The sequence below is a fragment of the Herpailurus yagouaroundi genome, unplaced genomic scaffold (genome assembly GCF_014898765.1).
Source record: "Herpailurus yagouaroundi ecotype Mexico unplaced genomic scaffold, PumYag 160, whole genome shotgun sequence".
NCBI lineage: Eukaryota > Metazoa > Chordata > Mammalia > Carnivora > Felidae > Herpailurus > Herpailurus yagouaroundi.
In genome coordinates, this window is record NW_024412401.1 from 24,128,549 (window position 1) to 24,149,677 (window position 21,129).

At 45.2% G+C, this 21,129-nt stretch overlaps 1 protein-coding gene across 6 annotated transcripts in view; it reads right to left on the reverse strand.

Moving 5' to 3' along the window:
- The window catches only part of TBC1D2 (TBC1 domain family member 2), a 55,003-nt gene extending 43,897 nt beyond the window's left edge, over positions 1-11,106 (reverse strand). For 3 of the 6 annotated variants that reach the window (XR_005792579.1, XM_040481796.1, XM_040481793.1), the window contains exons 1-2: positions 10,556-11,104; positions 5,826-5,967 (exon numbers count right to left, since the gene is read on the reverse strand). Coding sequence is in view for 4 of the 6 variants with exons in the window: in XM_040481796.1 (XP_040337730.1) it covers positions 5,826-5,967; positions 10,556-10,921 (508 nt within the window). In the remaining 2 variants the exon portion in view is untranslated. Of the gene's footprint in view, positions 1-5,825; positions 5,968-10,555 lie in introns of all 6 variants that reach the window. The other 3 variants (XM_040481795.1, XM_040481794.1, XM_040481797.1) reach the window with 2 other exon arrangements.
- Between the last annotated feature and the right edge of the window lie 10,023 nt (positions 11,107-21,129).

Below are 21,129 nucleotides of genomic sequence, written 5' to 3' on the forward strand. Positions count from 1 at the left end.
ACCTGACATGCAGACAAAGCTTTATGAGCCAAGAGGTTCATCCTGGCACCGTCTGTCCTCACACTGGAAATAACTCCCTCAAACTAGAAGTAAAGTTCTGGGGAGGGGTTAAACAAATCATGATGCCTTCTGAAAATAGGATATTACTCAGCCGTTTAAAACAACACTAATGAAGAATGCTTAAAATCATGAGGAACAGGTGTGGGATATAAAAACAGCTAGTAAAAAAATTGGGTTAGAGCATCATGATCGCAACTGTAGAGAAAGTTTCACAGAAATACACTCTGTGGTATGGACAGAGGTCAGAAGTGCATGGTGGGATCAGAAGCAGGCTGCCTTCATTATCGCTTCGTGTTTTTGCCCAAATTGTCTATGCTAAACATGCGTTATTTTTTATAAACAGAAAGATAATGTATACTCATCAAAAGTAGAAGTTTATAAACAGATTTTATAACATGGAGGCATTAGGGTCACAATACGTAGTACCGTAGAGCAAGGTAGGGTGTTTGTATTATTATATGATCTGAAATACGTTTAAATAAAAGGCAAGCGGGGGTCATTATGTAATGTGAACATTGGCTGTCTCTGGGTGACAGGATTATGGCTACTTTTTCTTCCACTTTTCTACTTTTTGTAAATGGTCTGCAACGATTCTTATACGGTGCGTGCTTCAAAACACTTAACATTAAGGAACGTTTTGAGGCTAAGGTAACATTATTTGAAGTATAAGAGAGAGGAGATGAAATACTCAGAAGTTAGTTTTGAGTGTTACAAAAAGCAGGGGAGGATTAAGACCACCTACTGGGCAGTAGGATCTGGATCAGGCAGCTCCTGAGACATGGAGGGCAGCAGGCACCTTCCACCGGAGCCCTTTTACTGAGAGGGTGAAATGTAGGGGAAGAAGGAATTTTACCTTTGCACTCCATTTTCAAACAGGGTGCAGGTGCAAAAACATTGACTACAACCGCAGGGGCGGGGGAGCTGTTCCATCTACTCACAAACAGACTTTGCAATCAATATATTTAATTCCTAATAGGCCCTGTCACATCCGGGCCACGACTTGGCCCAAGTCATTCTTTCGAGCTCCCTCTCTTCAATTCACTCTCTCACCAAACACTTCTGGCATCTGCCCTGAGGTTTCTGGTGGAGCTGGAGAAAGTTAGATAATCAAAGGCATAGGAAGCTCCCAGCTTAAGGAGCAGGGAGAAGTGTGCACTTCAGGAAGACCAAGTGAGTAGAAGCTGGAGGGCAGGCCAGGCAAGGTGCGGGCGAGTTCTGGGAGATGAAGACAGATTGTTTCACCGCAAGTCAGGAAAGGCTTCCTGGAGGAAGGGCACTGGAGCAGGGCCTAGAGGGCTGGAAAGGATTTTGAACTGCTAAAGGAGTGAAGGAGGATGCCAGGAGGGAACAGAGGAGATGGGGCTGGGAAGGACAAATGGGCGGGAGGGGGCTAATAGGGGATCTCATCTGGCTGGACCCACGGGACCCCTGAGGGTTTCAGCAAAAGCTCCAAAGAACCTGGGTTACAGCTGTGGTGTTGGAAGAACCGAAGCCAACCCACGTTTCTGTTAGAAGGGTGCTGTGACCAGACTGGAAATCGCATTTTCTCTTCTGGCCCCAGGTTCCACATTTTTAAATTAAAAAAAAAATTTTTTTTAATGTTTATTTATTTTTGAGAGACAGAGAGAGCGAGCAAGCTGGGGAGGGGCAGACACAGAATCCGAAGCAGGCTCCAGGCTCTGAGCAGTCAGCAGAGAGCTGGATGCGGGGCTCGAACCCACAAACGATGAGATCATGACCTGGGCTGAAGTCAGATGCTCAACTGACTGAGCCACTCGGGCGCCGCACGGTTCCACATTTTTAAAATGGGAAGAATACTCTCCATCCTGTCTCCTCCGGAGGTAAAGTATATCAAAATATTTAGGAAACCATAAAAGCCCCATTCTGTGGACTTGCATCTTTCAAAAGTAGTCTTTAATCCAGACTTTGAGCTGATTCAAAATAATTACGGTTTTCTTGTTTATCAATACTTTAACCATCTTTATCCTCCCTCATGCAGAAGAAACAAAAAATGTACAATTTGCCTAAGATTTTTAATGTCTTGGCAGGTACTTCCCTAACTGCCAATATCTGTTCTCCTTTAATGTCCACCTTTGGCCCTAAATCCACCCTGAGGCCACAAGAACTAAGCCTTGGGGGTGAATGTCACCCACTGGCTGGATTCGCCAGTGAGGAAACAGTGGCTCAGGGGGATTTTCGTGGCCAGGGTCACACAGCCGGTAGCAGAGTCATGCACTCAAACACAGTTCCTTGCTTGTCCACTAAAACCACGTGGCGGGGCGCCTGGGTGGCGCAGTCGGTTAAGCGTCCGACTTCAGCCAGGTCACGATCTCGCGGTCCGGGAGTTCGAGCCCCGCGTCAGGCTCTGGGCTGATGGTTCAGAGCCTGGAGCCTGTTTCCGATTCTGTGTCTCCCTCTCTCTCTGCCCCTCCCCCGTTCATGCTCTGTCTCTCTCTGTCCCAAAAATAAATAAACGTTGAAAAAAAAAATTAAAAAAAAAAAATAAAACCACGTGGCTTGTCAGAGCAGGTTTTGTGGCAGGCGGACGGTTCCCAGATGAGAGGGGCTTCCCGGGAAGGCCCAGTGGGAAGGCCCCCAGCGCGAGGAGGTGTTTGAGAGATGGGTGGCACGTGACAGTGATGTCACAGTGAAGGTTAGCACTTCCCGTGGATAAGAGGATTGGTCTGGGGCCTCTGGGCCTCCCTCCAAGGCCGCACAAGGAATTCTCAGCAGCGTTCACCCGAACGCTTTGCCTGAGCTGCAGGGGCTGCTCCACCACCAGTAGGAAGTCATTGACCAACCAAAGGGCCTGGGCCAGACAGTCACTTCCCTGCAGGGCCCTGGACATGGCGGTGGCCTCCTCAGCATAAGGAGGGGGTTATGAGCCTGCAGATTCGGGTTCAAATTTCAGTGCGGACATTTTCTTGCTCTGCTACCTTGACCAGGTAGGTCCACTGGCCTCTGGGGGTCTCAGTTTCTTCTTCTGTAAAATGGGTACGACACTACTTCATAAGATTGATGCAAGTATTAGATGACATGAAAGAAGCACGTAAAGTGTTAGAAACAGTGTCAGTGGTACGCATATTTTTACAACAATATATTCTTACCTAAGTGCTATTTTGTGTAAATTGTGTCCTACTTTGGCAACATATTATCATTAATCTGCTGGTTTGCCCTTGATCTTTCTCAGCTCTTGTGGAGACCAACATTTAGGTAAAGCATAAAATAAAGGTGTAAACGCTTAAAAGCTGCAGACAACGTGCCTTGCAGATTGCTCAACAGCAGTGATAGGACACTTTTTACCAGATGAAGTGTCTGTGACTCAAAGGCAGATGTGAGTCAGTTGGCTTTCAGTGTCCCGGAGCCGGCTCTGCTTCCTCCCAGAAAGGGTGGGGACTGGCTGTGGGGCAACCTGCTCCAGACAGCAAATCCAGGTCGCTCACAACTCCACAAATGTCCTTCTGGGTGGGCCGGGAAAGGTTCGCAGGGACATGATCCGGAGGGTGAAGGCCCACATCCCAGCTTCCTGCATCTCCTACCAGGGTCCTCCTTGGGAGACTGGTGTCCTGGTCATTATGACAACTGCTCTCTCCCTCCTCCACCCCCCGGCCCCCGGCCACGTCTCCAGTAGGAGCTGGCCCCGGAGAGGCTCACTAAATGTACTAAACCAAAGCCACAGAATTCAAGAACCTGGAAAGGATTCAGCACAGCAGAAGAACCTGTGGGATCCCAAAGCCATTTCAGTTCCAATTTCAGTTCCGGACACACCAGAATTCTGTCATCAGGAGGGTTTCTTGTCACTGCAAATCTGAGGCTGATCTCGGCCAATTGTGCCAACTTAGGCTGCAGTTTCCCACACCAGGCAGGGCTGGCTCTCTGGTGGAGAGAGGGTGGGTTGCAAGTGCAGACGCACAAACAAACCCTTCCCCAGAGAAAGCCCTTACTCACATGAAACACCCAGAAGGTTCTTGGAAGAAATGACTGATAATTACTATTAACAACTGAAAAGAACAGTTATGTTAAGAGTAGTAATGTACACATACACATATAACAACAAGTTACTAGAACAGTTACTATGTATTGAGCACTTACTGTGTGCCTGGCATTAGTCTAAGGGCTTTACCTTCCTTTCCTCATTTAATTATAGAATCCAATGCAATCGCTCACAAATATCCAATGTGCCAGGTAGGGCACCTGGTACTGGGACACAAGTGACAAAGATACGGTCCCCACCCGAGGGCAGGGACCGACAAGGATGCTGTGAGGAGAACACAGCGTGACAGGCCTTGTTAGAACCATGCGAAAAAAGCGTCGAGGGCTCATACAGAGTCCAGCCGGCATAGCACTGGGAGGCTTCCAAGGGGAGCCTGGCAGGAGTAGGAGGCGACACTGGAGCGTGGCTATGAAGAATAAGCGGGAATTTGCCAGGCAGACAAGCTTCTGGTGCTGCTGAAGTGCACACGGCGTGAGGCGGGCACTGGGGGAGCAGGCAGAGGTGAGCCGAGGGAGGATGAGCCCTGGGCACCGGGCTAAAAAGCGGGGCCTCGGTCACGGGTGGGTGGGTCTCCAGCGCTCACTTTAGAAAGTCCGCTCGGCCTGCAGTGGGGAGGATGGGTCTGAGGTGGCGGGCCGGTTCACGGGCACGGGTGAGGAGGCTACTGTGGTTTTCCAGCCAGGGGCCATGAGGCCAGAGCCAAGGTACAGCAGCGAGGAGGGGCTGGCCTGGTGCGGACGCCAGAGGGCAGACACGGCCAACATGGTGACCGACCGGCCTGGCCAGCCCAGACTGCCGAATGGGTGAGGGCAGCGTCCTGTTACCGGACAGCCGGGTGAATAAAAGGCCATTTAACGATGGGAAAGAAACTGGGGGAGCAGATGGTCAAGGGCAGAAGAGCTCGGTTTGGGACATGGAAAACACATGGGTACAGAGTTCTAGAGGTGCCTGGCTACAAGTCGTCCCCTCGCCTATTCGGTCTCCCTGCTAACCGAGGATGAGGCGTTACAAACGTGCTGCAGCTCTGAGCTGGGACAAGGCTCCGAGCCCTTACAGGGGCAGCTGGGGGTGGTCTGTCCTGATTCTCTACCTGCCAACCATATGGCTGGCTGCAGCGTGGGGGTGGGAGGGTGTGATCTCCAGGACTCCTCCATACTTGGATGTTCTAGGATTTGGGATCAAGCAACTTCCTTTGTAGGCCACGTGGAGGTGAAGGATTCTGCCTTCAGGGAATACTACGGGTAAAATCACTGACCTACCCAACGCACACACAGAAGCATTTGTGTAGGAGGCAGCAACAATAACTGCGTGTTCTCATTACCCTTCTGCACAGCAACCCCGTGAGAGTCTCATTTCTTCGGACCTTCCCATGGTGGTCATCGTAACCGTAGCTGACACTTATTGCGCTCTGACAATGTGCGGCATGCTTCCAACCACTTAAGGTGTATGGATTCATTTGGTTCTCATAACAACCCTAAGAAGTAGGTATAGTTTATCACGCTCATTTTATACGGAAGGAAACGGAAGCTCAGGAAGATCAAGCAACTGACTTTTAAGACCACACAGGATTAGGATTTGAACCCAGACGTCCTGGCCTCAGGGCCCGTATTCTTGCCCTTGACACTACACCGTGCCCTAACTGATCCTGAGTCACATCCCTGGCTCTTTGCTTCTTTACCAGAGGCTCCTCCCACTCACTCCCAACAGGAGGGGAAACGCTTGGTCACCAAGACCCCTGGGTGTGTGTGCAGGAGGCGAACCCATTGGGTACCTAGCTCGAGGCGCAGGGCGGGCCCATTCCCAGCCAGGGTGGCATCAGGGGCGACGGGAGGTGCAGGCAGGCTGTTGTGGAACTCCCAGCGCTTCATCTGCAGCTGCTGCAGCCAGTACAGCATCACTTGCTTGGTGGCGGCCTGAGAAGCACAGGGGTTAATTGGTATGGCCCTGTGCCCTATGCGTGGCACTGGGTGTGGGGTGCAGGAAGGTCACGGGAGGCTTAGTGACTCTCTCCCTCCCAGGGAAAACAACTATCACTGCAGATGGGTGCCTGCTTCTGAAACACCACCTGCTTCTTGGCCACAGAAGAGAATCAGGCATCAGTCCCAAACTTAGAGGTTCCTTAACCTTTCTGGGTCTCAGTTTTCCCATCTGTACTATGGTGAAGATACCATTCAGGTCCTGGGGCCGTTATGAGAATGAAATGAGGTAAGGGAAGTGAAATGCCCAGCATAGTACCAGACACACTGGAGGTGCTCAAAATGTGCTCACTGGACAAAGGAATTTGGAGGGGATAAGAGAGGGAAAGAACTTTGAAATTCTGACCTGAGTGGGGCCCCAGCACCTCACTGTTCAACATTGCAATGTCTTAACTGACTGTGATATTGCGATTTATAAGAAACATATATTTGATCATTCAAATGACCCAGATATATTTCTCATATGTATTTGATCTTTGTCCATGGTTTCTGGCTCACAGCTCCTAAAGCCCTTGGAACTTCCTGGGATAAGGGCGATAAAGCTGACTTTTGTTGTGTTCATACGTTAACTCTTAGAAAGCCCTTAGGGAACCTAATGAGGGGGGCTGGTTGCCAGGAGAACCAAACATGTGATTAGAGGCTTGGAACTTTCAGTAGGTTTTATACCCTGCATAGAGCCCAACTCAGACCTTGAACTCAGGACCCTGAGATCAAGACCTGAGCTGAGATCAAGAATCAGATGCTTAATCCATTGAGCCACCCTGAAGTGCCCCAAGGCTTGGAACTTTCAGTCCCACCCCTATCCCCCAGAAAGAAAGAGGCTGAACCAGAGAATAGCCAATGACTTAGTCAGTCATGACTATGTAATGAAGCCTCCATAAAAACCCAAAGGACTGGGTTTGGAGAGCTTTTGAGTTGGTGAACATGGAGATGTGGGGAGAGTGGCATAGCTGGAGAGGGCATGGAAGCTCCTACCCCTTCCCCATACCTTGCCCAATACACTTCTTCATCTGGCTATTGATTGGTATCCTTTATCATATCCTTTAATAAACTGGTAAACATAAGTGTTACCCTGGGGGTTCTGGGAGCCCCTCTAGCAAAATAATCAAACTTAAGGAGGAGGTCACTGGAAACTCCAATTTGTAGCCTGCTGTCAGCAGCACAAGTAACAGCCTGGGGCTTGTGACTGGCATCTGAAGTGAGGTGTGGAAGTGAGGTGGGAAGTCTCGTAGGACTGAGCCCTTAACCCATGGAATCTGATGCTGTCTCCAGGTAGACAGTGTTAGAATTAAGTTGAATTCTTGGACACCAGCTGGTGCCTGCGAATTGCTTGGTGTTGTGGGGGGATCCATGCCCCATGTTTGAATTGGGTCCAAGAATCCTAAAAGACTGACTTTTTATGGAACAGAGAGAATCCTTCCTCTGCTTTGGGGATACACTGAAATCATGGATTTGGTTGGGGACTGGAAAGCCATATGCACACAGTAACAACATAGTGGCACCCTCCAGGCACCCCAAACAAGGTAATGGTTGATACTGGTCATTCGTTTCCCAGCACTGGATGGTCCAAATACCTACTTTCACATCTATTACATTGTTGGATCCTCCAGGAGGGAGGCAGGGCAGGAGTGATCAGCCTTCAACAGATGGAGAAACTAAGGCTCTGAAGTTGCCCAGGCAGGTGGTGGTAGAGCTGGTCCCAGAACCCGGGTCTCCCCCTTTAGACCAGAGCTTTGTGGCAATTTATGGCCAGGGGACTGTGGCTTACACAGAGAAGGGCTGGGATCACCTGGGCCACAGCAGCCGGGCAGCTCGCTGGGAGTAGATGGTGAACTTCACAGAGTCGCCCACAATCAAGGCCAGGTGAGAACACCAGCAGGCAGCAGGCTATGGGCAACCAGGGCAAAGCTCCCCCTTCTAAGTGATCCACAGATGATGTGTGCATGAGGCCAGGGGCTCCATGAGAGAGGACCTGGGCCTGTCAGGAGGTGCCACATGAGATAAAATGATGCCTACCAGTCTTCTCTTTCCATACACTCTCCCTAAGAGACCTCAGTGCTACCCAGGGCTTCACCATGACCCTGTGCTGACAAGCTCCCAGCCCATACCCAAATACCTCATTTTAGTAATTCACTGGACAAGCGTATATTGAGCACCTACTATTCATGTCATGGCCCCATCCTCTTAGAACTTAAGAGTCTACCAAAGGGGTGTCCTAAGGCCTCCCCAGCCTGGGTTCCCTAGGTCGTGGCTGGACCGACTAAGCAGTCAGCCACCCCTCCCTTGTGTTCCTCCTCCCTCACATCCCTAGTCACCCCCATCGGTCTTCCTCCCCTGTCACAGCTCTAGCTCAGCCACCATTCTCTCTCAATCACCTCCAGATGGACTCCCTGCTCAGCAACCTTGCCTTCTCATTTTTTCTCTACCCAACAGCCACACTGAACCTTCTAAACATTCTAATCTCGCAGGGCTTCCTTGCTTAAAGTTCCTCAACAATCTCCCACAACCCACAGGACAAAGTCCAAGCTCCCAGGCCTACCTCACAAATGCTCCACACTTGGGCCTCCACTCTCCCACTCCATCTTTTGGGCCCCTCTGTACCCCAGGCTCCTGTGATCTGCCTGGACACTCTGGGCTGTATCCTGTTTCTTGTCTTTGCTCCTGGGGCTCTCTCGGCCAGGAATGCCCTTCTTCCTCTTGTCTGTTCATAGAAAACCGAATCCCTTTTTCAGGACTCAGATGTCATCCCCTCTGTGCTGCGCTCCTGGATGGACCCTTCCACTCAGTGGAACTGACCCTCCTGTTCACCATACTTGTCTGGTACAGACTTATCAGGGCATCTCTAAGGAACATTTCATGTGTGTGCCAGGCCCCCTGTGAGTTCTCTCACCAGACCTTAAGCTGTTTGAGAACCAGGGGGCAGGTCTGATTTGGCTCCATACCCTGGTGCTTAGCACCGAGCCAGGCACACACATAGATCAATGGAACAGTAAAAGCCATGTGTTCAAGACTCTGTAGACAGCAGTTAGCCTGTGGGAGGAAACACATGACCCGTAAACCACCTGATCTCTAAAATGCCTGCCTTCCCTGGCCTGGAATTCCTGGTTTGCATTATTTTGTCTGATTTTCCCAGCCTGGTCACTGGCCAGGCCCAGCCATTAAAGGGGAACTGAAGCTGTGGGCTACATACAGGGCGCTCAGTAGATTTCCAGTTGGCTGGACGTGGGGGTCGAGGAGCAGGAAGATGGGGTGGGGTTGGGGAGGCTGTCTCCTGGCACACTCTTCTCTGGGGCGTGTGAATCCTGGAATTCTTAACCCAGATCTGTCTTTCCACTTAAGTTCTGGGGCAACTCCTCCGGAAATGAACATTAGGGCCTCAGTTCTATTACCATGTGGGTTCATTAAACAAACATGGGGCGCCTGGGTGGCGCAGTCGGTTAAGCGTCCGACTTCAGCCAGGTCACGATCTCGCGGTCCGTGAGTTCGAGCCCCGCGTCGGGCTCTGGGCTGATGGCTCAGAGCCTGGAGCCTGTTTCCGATTCTGTGTCTCCCTCTCTCTCTGCCCCTCCCCCGTTCATGCTCTGTCTCTCTCTGTCCCAAAAATAAATAAACGTTGAAAAAAAAAATTAAACAAACAAACAAACAAACAAACAAACATTTACGGAGCACCCACTCGGTGCTAGGCTGTATTCTAGATGCTGGGATTAATTCAACAATTTGTAGGTCCTGGATGCTTACATATCTTGTTTTAAATCTCACAAACTACCTAGATTCTGGGAGATTAAGTAACTAGCCCAGGGTTACACAGCTAGTTAATAGTAGCTGATGTAAAATTTGAATCCAAGCCTGTCTGATTTCAAAGCATGTGGCCTTACCACTGTTTCAGGCATTCTCAGTTAAAGATGATAATAAAACAAAACCTACTAATGGTGAAACACATTGAGATAAGCCTCTATGAACATTCTAGGCTGATCAGTGAAACCTAAGTATTTTATCTCCCAATCCCTGCCAATGTTTGCTCAGCATTCAATTCCCTCCGCCAAAATATCAAGAAAAGTGATTCAGAGTCCTGGTCTTGAGAGGACTGCACAGCTCATATCTTTACTATCCTTCGGCCCCAAGTAAGAAAGTTAATGTAACTGCATTGTTAAGGCACACCAAAAAGTAAAAGTTTTGAAACAGTACTGAGAGGTACAAAGACTAAGGGATTTCAAGTGTGGGTTACACCACTCACTAGATGCCTGACCTCTGAAGTAACTGGCTGGTTACTTCATCTCTCCAAGACTCTGTTTCTTGATTCTAATGTGGGTACATCATTCCTGCCTGTTATGGGAGCTCAATGAGAAAATGGGTGCAAATGCATCTTGGAATGCACTAAATCCTGGGCACCCACGGTTCACTGGGAGAGATCAGAGTCTGTAATACTCGTTCCAGTAAATTTACTGTGACCACCCACACGTGCCAGGCTGTGCCCTGGGAACTCATCCCGGCTTTAAAAGGAAAAAAAAAAACCTGCCCCATTTACCTTCAGGGTAATAATCCGGCTGGGAGTCTTGATTTCAAAAGTCCCCTCCTCGGCGTCTGCCTTGCAGTCAAAGACCGCACTGGAGAGGTCGATGCTGTCCAAGGGATTGGCATCCTGCGCGGTCCGTGAATAATACAGGCGACGTTTCTTCTCGTCGTAGAAGAACCAGCGGGATTTCCAACCCCGGATGGGCCCTTTGCCGCCAAATTTATTTAAATAACCACAGAGTTTCTTGGGGGCCGCCTCCAGGGAACGGGAGCAGCTCTCCGACTCCTCCGGAGGCAACACCTCGGGGCCCCTGGCAGGCTCTTCGGACCTGAGGACCGAGGAGCTAGACTCTGCGGGGTTCTCCTGGGCGCCCTCCATCTCCACTAAAGACCACTGGAAGTCCGCAGCCAATTCTGGCCAAATCCCAGACACTCAGCGGGTACCTCCCAAGAGCGAGAAATCTGGGCGGGGGCGGGGCCACTGGTGACGCGCCCCCCAGTAGACCGCAGGAATGCGGATGGCTACAGTTAACCTTTGACGGCGAACCCAGGTGGGGCGATGACCACGCCCCTCCCAAGCTCTCCGCAGCCAGGCCACACCCCGACACGCCCTCGGCCGGCTCTCCCCATCCCACCGGCTTCCGGCTTTCACGCTCCGCCAGTCAGCCATATTTAGTGAGGCAGCTGCAGGGCGTGAGGGCGCCCTCAGGTTGAAAACACAGTGACACTGAGCAAAGTTAACTGGCGGCAGGGAAGCGGGAAGAGATGCTCGTCTCTGACTAGACTGCCTTGGCAACTCGTGTAATAAGGTGGAAGGATGGTTCTTCTTGCGTCTTATGGGCAGTCCACCTTTACCCCGCAGGTGCCGCGCGGGTTACCGTCGGACGGCGCATTCCGGGGCCATTGGCTGAGAGGGACGCCGGCTCGGTGACGTCACTTCCGGTACAGGCCGGGGCGCTCTAGGTCTAGGGCTCCGTCCGCAGGCTTGTATCCTGCGTTACTTTAGCGCCGCGGTGACTCCCAGCTGACTTTCCCGGCTTACCCCGGTACTGTTCCCAACTTCCACTCACCACCCAACGGCTCTGGTCGCATTGTGTAGGGCGATCAGGCTTGGCTGCTGCTAAATAATGATGCTAAAATCCTAAATAAAATATTTACAAATCAATTCTAGTATTTTACGAAGAATTATATACTACACCTAGAAGGAGTTATTTTAGGGATACAGGGATATTTTAATAGCAATAAAAAAATTACACCTGCAGTGCAAAAAATATGAGCATCTTAATATTTTCTAAAAAGGTATTTGATCAAATTCAACATCATTTCTGAAGTTTAACACTATTATTATGGAAATAATGTTTCAAAATTTCTTAAGATAAATCAGACATCTTGTTCTAGATTTTCTAGCTAAATAATGATAGATATTCGAAGGAATAATTATAATAATTTCAAATATATGCCTTACATCTGAAAAACCAAAGAGGTCTTCCCACTAATGTTCCAGGAGCTAATCCAGGATTCCACATTTGCTCATCATGTTTCCTTAATCTCCTGTGAACTATGACATACTTCAGTTTTTCCTTGTTTTTTTATGACCTGACAGTTTTGAAGGGTATTAGTCAACTATTTTGTAGAGTACTGTGAATTTGGGTTTGTCTGGTGTTTTCTCATGATGAGAGGGGGGTGATAGGTTTTGAAGGAGACCAGGACAGAGGGGAAGTGCCTCTCTCATCACCTAATATCCAACTATGTGATACACACATGGTGATGGTAACTTCTGTCCCTTGGTTAAGATGGTTTCTGCCAGATTCCTTGCCTACAAAGTTACCATTTTCCCCTTTCAACACTCTGTTCCTTGGAATTGAGTCCCTAAGTCTCTACCACAAGAAGCTCCACCTTCTGGGGGGTGGGGACGGTTGGTAGCATTTTAATTTTGTATAGCTTATTAGAATGATTCTGAAGCTTATTTCCAAGAGTGAGCAGGTGAGAATAGCCAAAAAAATTTTTTTTAATTTTTTTTTTTACATTTATTTATTTGTGAGAGACAGAGAGACAGCATGAGCAGGGGAGGGGCAGAGAGAGAGGGAGAGACAGAATCAGAAGCAGGGTCCAGGCTTCAAGCTGTCAGCACAGAGCCCAATGTGGGGCTCAAACGCATGAACCGTGAGATCGTGACCTGAGCCGAAGTCAGACGCTTAACCGACTGAGCCACCCAGGTGCCCCAAGAATAGCCAAAATTTTGAAGAAAAAGAGCAATTAGGATTTGGCCTACTACGTACACAAATTTATTGATTCAACCAAAAAGTATTTAGTGGGCACCTTCTGCCAGGTACCATTTAAAATACAGGGCTGCAGTGATGAATGGGACAAGGTCCCAGATCCCATGGGGCCGTCACCATAGTCCAAGGAGACAGGCCATAGACAGGTAAGCAAGTAAATGAACATGGTGACTTCAGATTCTCATAACTTTCTGGGAAGAAAATAAACAGAATTATAAGAACAACAGAATGCAGTATTTCTGGTCCAGGGGCAGGCACATAAATGGAGCAAAGTAAATTCAGAAAAACATACAAATAAGTGTAGAAATGTAGCACAGGGAAGGGTTTCAAACTTTTTTTTTTTTCAGTTATTATCCCTAAAGGAGCCTTTTCAGGCTTTTCCCCCTGATCATCACCTCCCGTAAAATTTTAACACCATAAATATAATATGAATCTCTTCATGAACTGCATGTATATCTGTGATTTATATATACAAAGAGTAGGATTTTTCTTTTGTATCCCAAGAACCAATTTTGAACTCCTTGGGGTGATACTGTCCTTATTGAGAATGCATGTGATTAGTATAAGATAAAGTTAGAATTTCAAAACATTGGGGAACATGATAAGCTACTTATTTAGTAAGTTAGTTTAGGTATTCACCTAATATTGTGTATAAAAATAGTGTTTATGTAGATTAGAACAATGCATAAAAATGAAACAATAATATATACACAATGGAGTGTTATTCAGCCTTAAAAAGGAAGAAAATTCTGATACGTGCTATAACATGGATTAACCTTGAAAATATTCTGCTAAGTGAAATAAACAAGACCCCAAAGGGCAAATGTTGCATAGTTCCACTTACATGAGGTATCTAGAAAAGGAAAATGCACGGAGAAAGAAAGTATAATTGAAATTACTAGGGGTTGGGGAAGGGAGAAATGGGGAATTATTGTTTAATGGGTACAGAGTTTCTGTTTGGGATGATGAAAAACTTCTAGAAATGTAGAGTGATGATGGTTGTAGAATACTGTGAATGTACTTGAGGCCATTGAATTGTACACTTAAAAATAGTTAGAATGGTAAATTTTATTATGTATAATTTTACCACAATAAAAATTTTTTAAGTGAAACCATAAGTATTTGAAGAAAATAAAGGCAAATATATATGTAATCTTGGTTTGAGGGAAGGAAACCTTTATAAGCATAACAAGAAAAAGAGCACACAGAAAGCTAAAGATTGCTAGACTGTCCTTAGACATATTCTAAATGTGTGTACCAGAAAATATCAGGAACCACCTGAAAAGACAAGTGCAAAGTGAGAAAATTATCTGAAACACATTTGTAATACATATGATGCAGGGTTAATATTTATAAGCTGCACACACAAGTCAGTAAGTCAAAGAAGCAATGAAAATAATGGACAAATCAACAATCCATTCACAAAAGAAAAGAATAAATGTGTAAAGAGCAAAACCTTTTAACCACTCCAGTAATTTTGACCTATAATTAATATTGGTCAGCTTTTTTTTTTTTTTTTTTTTTTTTTGTATGTAATCTGTCCCTTGAATGGGGGCACATCAGTCTCCTAGAGGAGGGATCAGAGGAGAGTGATGTAAATTGGGACAAGGAACACAGAAAATAACTTGGCAGCTGGGTCAAAAGTCCTGGAACTTTGTGTGTCCTGTGGTTTAAAGTTTCATCTCTAAGAATTTGTCATAAGAAAAAAATCATACATGCTTACAAATATGTTCATCACAGTATTACTTATTACTTCAAAAATTTGAAGCAATATAAATGTCCAAAAATCTGAAGTTGGTTAGGTAACTGATTAATTACTTTTGGCAGGAGGATATGAAATGATATGGAAAATATTAGGTTAGGGGCTCCTGGGTGGCTTAGTTGGTTAAGCATCCGACTTCAGCGCGGTCTGTGAGTGCAAGCCCCGTGTCAGGCTCTGTGCTGACAGCTCGGAGCCTGGAACCTGCTTTGGATTCTGTGTCTCCCTCTCTCTGACCCTCCCCTGTTCATGCTCTGTCTCTATCTCAAAAATAAATAAACGTAAAAAAAAAAATTAAAAAAAAGCAAAATATTAGGTTAACAAAGCAGACCACAAAACCATTCTCACAAAACTTACTATTGGTAAAAATGTATATATATATTACATATTTACATATGTATGGTGAATTATGTATATGTATAAAAGATTGGAAACATGATGCATAATATTAGTAGCATTTTCTCTAGGGGTGGGATTAAAAATAATTTTCATTTTCTTCTTTTTTGCTTTTTCTGTATTTTCCACAGTTAAAAAAATATGTAATTTAAATCTTAAAAAAATGTACTTGTGGGGCACCTGGGTGGCTCAGTCTGTTGAGTATCCGACTCTTGATCTCTGCTCAGGTCATGATCTCATGGTTCGTGAGTTGGAGCCCTGCATAGGGCTCTGCACTAACAGTGTGGAGCCTGCTTGGGATTCTCTCTCTCCCTCTCTCTCTGCCTCTCTCCTGCTCTCTCTTTCAAAATAAATAAACTTCAAAAAAATGTACTTGTAGGTGCACAACTGTTCCTGTTTTTAAGTTGCTCCAAAGTTGAATATAATTTCTTACTTGAGGAACGGGGATCATACAGACTTCTGGATGTAAAATAAAGAAGTCCCAGGGATGGAAGTACAGTATGGGGAATATCATCAATAGTGTTGTAATAACTTTGTATGCTGACACATGGTAACTACCCTTATTGTGGAGAGCATTAAAGAAAAAAGTAAAAGAATGGAGATCATAAACCTTTTCTTCGAGCTCCACTCCCATAGGAAACAATCAAGAAAATTACATACAAAAAGAAGATTAATTAAGGAGCTTTCTAGAGAAAGAAATACGTAACATCCAACTCTCCACAGTTGTAGCCTAAGGACACACACTAGTACACTATCATTGTCATGGTCAAGAGTTGGAAGGGGTAACGCAGGTTTCTCAACTTTTCCACTCTGTTACAGATTGAATTGTATCTCCTCTAAATTCACATGTTGAGGCCCTAACCGCTCCCTCCCCCAGTACCTCAGAATGTGACTATTTTTGAAGACAGGGCCCTTAAAGGGGTAATTAAAGTAAAATGAGGTGCCAATATGACTGGTATCCTTATACGAAGAGAAGATTAGGACACAGACACAGACAGGGGGAAGACCATGTGAAGACAGAGAGAAGACCTCTAGCCATCTACAAAGGAGGGAGAGGCCTCAGACAAAACCAGCCCTGTCGACACCTTGATCTTGGATTTCTAGCCTCCAGAACTGTGAGAACATAAATTTCTGTGGTTTAAACCACCCCCACTATACTTTGTTTGGCAGCCCTAACAAACAAATACACATTCCTAACAACAAAATGAGCCTCTTTGTAAACCCATCTGAGACACAGCTCAAAGTGGCTTAGAGCACCCAGGAAAACTCTCAGAAGCCTTATTTTATAAACATAATCAAATGCAAATTCATATCAGACAGTTTTATATAAACTATTTACACTAATTTCCAAAAAGCAAAATAGTCACTCCCTACTCCCAACCATCTACACTCTGAGGGATGTGGGGAGAGGCAGGGCATACAGTTCCCAGTTAGGGGTGGTGGGTGTCAGGAGGCCGGGCCACTGGAATTTTCATTGGCTAATTACAACCTTTCTGGGCTTTGGTTTCTTCACCGGTAAGACAGGGATCATAATTTGTCCCCAGGACATCCCACCGAATGCTTTTGAAGACCAAAAGGTAATGACAGAAAATTTTCTCATCAGTATTCTTCATCTTTAATAATACCAACAGGCTTAGGGTTGCCCCGGGGGAAAAGAAAATAAAAAGGAAAAAAAAAAAAATGATTGAAGTTTTGGTGTAGGGAAACTTCTGTTGATCTAGACATATTGTTTGTTATGCATTCTAGTAAATGCACTTCTGGTTATTACATCAAAATATAGTTAATATCTCTCCCCCGCCCTCCCTTCCCCACAAGAATATTGTTAGCTGCAAAGCAAGAGGTTGTCAGAAAGCGACCCCTTGTGGCCTTTATTCTGTACTGCCCTTGGGTATGTTGAGTGTTCTCAATTTTGTCAAAGGGCTTACTTAAAAGAGGCACCAAACAATATTCCCTTCCCCCACATCATATCCCAAACAGGCATGTTAATACTTTGACATCCTTAAAGGGAATATATTTTACATGTTCCTTCGACCCATTTATTTAGTGAACGCAAGAGAAATGAATATCTGTCAACGAAATCATGTCTTTCTTTGTGTTCAATATAAGGGCTTATTACATGCACTAATGAACATTATGCCTCAAGTTATTTGGAGTTGTCTTCCTTGTCAAATTTTTTCCGTCTTACTAGGGGATAGTTTTAGCTCTCTTATTAAGGAAGGAGTACAGTCTTATTGAAAACACATTTTTAAAACTCTAGGTGTTCTGGTCAGCAAAACATCATCATATGCTTTCTAACAGACCTATTTTTGAGTAATATAATTTCCAATTGATAATAAGCCCAAAGGATTCAAGTTTACTTGGGGCATATGATTTTTAAATACATATTTTTAAAAGGGAATTAGGTTCACTTAAACCCACAAGTCATTTGCAAATAGGATTCTCATTGGCAGTTTTCCTGCAAAATACTGAATTATGCAAACAGAGAGATAGTGTTTAGTTTTGCATGGATATGTCATCATATAATATAACCTCAGAGGTCAAAACAGCTCGTTAGTTACCTGGAAGGATCACCATAAAGAGTATCCATCTCTCAGCTAAGGTCTGCATGATTGAACATAACGGAGGTTTGGCTCCACACGTCAAGCCCAAGTTTGACAGCGTTTAGCTATAGAATCTGGAAGGAATGACTGGATACTGCAGACATTGAATGCTCTACTTTTTTTTTATTAAATAAAATGATTTATTAATATCATTAGTTCCCCTTATTTTTCAGTTTTTTCTTTTTATTTAATAAGATCAAACTATATATATTGCCCATCTTATTTTTTCACTTAACATTTATTTTATTTTTTTTAATTTACATCCAAATTAGTGTATAGTTCAACAATGATTTCAGGAGGAGGTACCTTAATGCTCCTTACCCGTTAGCCCATCCCCCCCCCACACCCCTTCCAGTAACTCTCTGTTCTCCATATTTATGAGTCTCTTCTGCTTTGTCCCCCTCCCTGTTTTTATATTTTTGTTTCCCTTCCCTTATGTCCATCTGTTTTGTCTCTTAAAGTCCTCATATGAGTGAAGTCATATTTGTCTTTCTCTGACTAATTTCACTTAGCATAATACCCTCCAGTTCTATCCACGTAGTTGCAAATGGCAAGATTTCATTCTTTTTGGTTGGATATATATACAATCCATTGTATATATATACCACATCTTCTTTATCCATTCATCCATCGATGGACATTTGGGCTCTTTCCATACTTTGGCTATTGTCGATAGTGCTGCTATAAACATGGGGGTGCATGTGTCCCTTCGAAACAGCACACCTGTATCCCGTGGATAAATGCCTAGTAGTGCAATTGCTGGATCGTAGGGTAGTTCTATTTTTAGTTTTTTGAGGAACCTCCATACTGTTTTCCAGAGTGGCTGCACCAGCTTGCATTCCCAGAATGCTCTTCTATTTTATATTCCATTTCAAATTCTTTGAATTTGAACGTGAATCAAATTCTGCCAAAGGAACTCTGATCCCGGGGAAACTTGCTTTTTAATTCATTTTTAAAAATCTTATTTATTTATTTATTTATTTATTTATTTATTTATTTATTTATATTTGAGAGAGAGAAAAAGAGCACAAGAGGGGGAAAGGGACAGGAGAGAGAGAGAGAGAGAGAGAGCGCGAGCGAATACCAAGGATCGATGCGGGGCTCGATCCCACAACCCTGGGATCAAGACCTGAGCTGAAATCAAGAGTTGGACACTCAATCGCCTGAGCCACCCAGGCGTCCCACTTTTTAATTTATTTTATATTTTAAAATCAAATAACACGGAGGAATATTTTTAGTTTAATGTTCACAACTTTATAAGCCAGAGAAAAGAAAATGAGACTTTTGTGTTTTATGTTCCTGGTATGCTTGGTAAGAAATGTAGCAACATCATTTAATGGGTGGGGAGAGGAACTCCCATTGGGACATTACGTATCAAATCTTGGTGGTACTTTAATCACTTCTTCTCCTGTCTTTGGAGTTAGATGGTCTGGACTTGAATTCTGGCTCCATCATCCCTAGATGTGTGACCTTGGACAAGTTACTTAACCTCTCTGTGCCTGAATTTCTTCATCTATATAACTGAAGATAATCATAATACCTCTCCTGCAGTGTTATTACACAATTATGGGAGATATTCCATGTAAAGTGCTTACATAGTATCTGGCTATAGAAAGAATTTAAGAAGAGCTAGCTACTAATATTAGTAAGAATTCTAAGAATCATAGGTCCTTTATAAGCTAATAGGGAACTCCCAACATGCATTTGATCCAGGTCATTGTCCAAACTCTCTTATTTTTATTCCAAGCTAGCAGACAAAAAAGTTTTCCTGTTTCTCACTGGTTTCATTAAGTAACAGAGGTCTCTGAGCTCTTCTACATGGAGTCAACTAGATAGTAATGTTCCTTCAATGAGGAATGATGTCTCTTTATGATTCTTATTTTTTTAAGTTTATTTTCATTTTGAGAGAGATATAGAGCAAAAGTGGGGGAGAGGCAGAGAGAGAGGGAGAAAGAATCCCAAGCAGGCTCTGTGCTGTCAGCACAGAGCCTGATGTGGGGCTTCAACTCACAAACCATCAGATCATGACCTGAGCCAAAATCAAGAGTCAGATGCCTAACTGACGGAGCCACCCAGACGCCCCCTAATGTTTCTTTAAAAATGGAAAATGGCCACTGTCCTGAAGACGTGGTGTGGCTTCATGATCCACCAGTGGAAGCATACCCCAGGAATTGCCTTTCTTCTTTCCACTGAGTTACTGGGAGCTACTAGGTCCAGGGCTGGGTGAATATGGCATTTTGGTGACTTCCTGTCCTGTTCACATGCGCTGCAAACCTTCAGTGAACATGGGGAGAGAGGGAGAATTGAGATGAACGTAGCTCTATACCATTGTTTCAAATGAAGGTTGAGAGCCATAGCATTTAACAAAGATCATCCACTCAAATGCCTATGGAGAGAAGGCAGGTAATAATATATATGAGTTAAGTAGCTTGGGTGTAAGGAAAAAAACCCCAGAGTACAAGCAGGATGGTAAATGTCAATTGACACTTGGCTTTGATGTAGTATAATAATAGGGAACAGTGCGGCTATGGTGAATTAAAGAACATATGACCTATATAAAAGAGTACCTCTACTCAGCTGTATTCTACTTCTCAAAAGAAACTGGAAATGCAGATTTTATTTAAATTTTTTTTTTCAATGTTTATTTATTTTTGGGACAGAGAGAGACAGAGCATGAACGGGGGAGGGGCAGAGAGAGAGGGAGAGACAGAATCGGAAGCAGGCTCCAGGCTCTGAGCCATCAGCCCAGAGCCCGACGCGGGGCTCGAACTCACAGACCGCGAGATCGTGACCTGGCTGAAGTCGGACGCTTAACCGACTGCGCCACCCAGGCGCCCCTGCAGATTTTATTTAAATAAAAAATTTGAATAAAAAAATCACTTCGTAGGCAAACGTTGCGCTAACAAAAGCAAACGCATGTTTGCCCCAACATGACACGTGCGTTGTCCATTTGCAAACTGAAACACAGGTCTTCAGACTTATCCATTTCAACCTCTGACCCAGTGGAAGAATTCCCTCTCCAGCCTCCTGATTTGAATGAATCCTTGTGGAGATGGCGCGGCCACTTTCTCTTGAGGCTCTCTATTCCATTATGTAAACTGTTATGTTTGCCGAGCCAAAACTGTCTTCCTGGAACTTACTGCAGTCCGTCCTTTGTCACTTTGATGCAATAAGGAGGAGGATGGCACATTTTATATGTGACTGCTTCCCACAGAAGGTAATTGTTGTCATGCCATGCTTTCCCATTCTCCCCGTGACATGATTTCTAGGCTTGTCACTAATTAGCTCCCCCTCCTCCGGAACTGCCCCTTCAGAAAGCGCATGGCCAGAACTGGAGGTGTGACGGCAGGGAGATAAATGCAGACCCCTGGTAACTTTCATCTCCAAGATGCTAAGCAAATGGGGACATCTGCCCTGCTGAGTCACATCTTCCCCCTTTGACATATATTTTGAAGAGATCAGACAATGGGGAAAGGAAAGATCTCACTTTCTGCAAAGCCATGTGGAAAAGTGGAAGGATTTTACTGGGGACGGAGTTTCCTTGGAGATGACC